The sequence below is a fragment of the Antrostomus carolinensis genome, unplaced genomic scaffold (assembly GCF_000700745.2).
Source record: "Antrostomus carolinensis isolate BGI_N321 unplaced genomic scaffold, ASM70074v2 scaffold45208, whole genome shotgun sequence".
NCBI classification, from domain to species: domain Eukaryota; kingdom Metazoa; phylum Chordata; class Aves; order Caprimulgiformes; family Caprimulgidae; genus Antrostomus; species Antrostomus carolinensis.
In genome coordinates this window covers 1-289 of record NW_010333129.1, presented here as the reverse complement: position 1 = coordinate 289, position 289 = coordinate 1, and the positions used below count along the sequence as shown (strand labels likewise).

Below are 289 nucleotides of genomic sequence, written 5' to 3'. Positions count from 1 at the left end.
CCGCCAGAAGCTCCAGCCGCCCCACACTCAGCGTGAGGCCCCTCAGGTCCCCTGCACTTACACCTGCGGTTCTGCAGGTCAGATCGACCTGCACGTACCCGTCCGCCAAACCCTGCCTGGGCCACGCCGTGCACAGACAGCAGCCGGCAGGCAGAGAGATCCTCAGCGGGGCGCCGAGCCTGGCTCCCAGGAGGGAGAGGGTGGCGGGTCCCACCCGGCAGCGCTGGGTGCCCTCATCTCCGGGGTCCAGGGGGAGCAGCTTTAAGGCTGCCGCCTCCATCGCGGACAC

At 69.9% G+C, this 289-nt stretch overlaps 1 protein-coding gene across 1 annotated transcript in view; it reads right to left on the bottom strand.

Annotated features, from left to right (window-relative positions):
* The window catches only part of AFG2B (AAA ATPase AFG2B), a 7440-nt gene extending 7160 nt beyond the window's left edge, over window positions 1-280 (bottom strand). Inside the window, 2 exon segments of the mRNA XM_010173771.1 lie at window positions 1-12; window positions 14-280. The exon segment at window positions 1-12 is cut by the window's left edge and continues 459 nt beyond it. Coding sequence (XP_010172073.1) covers window positions 1-12; window positions 14-280 — 279 coding nt within the window.
* Window positions 281-289: the final 9 nt, after the last annotated feature.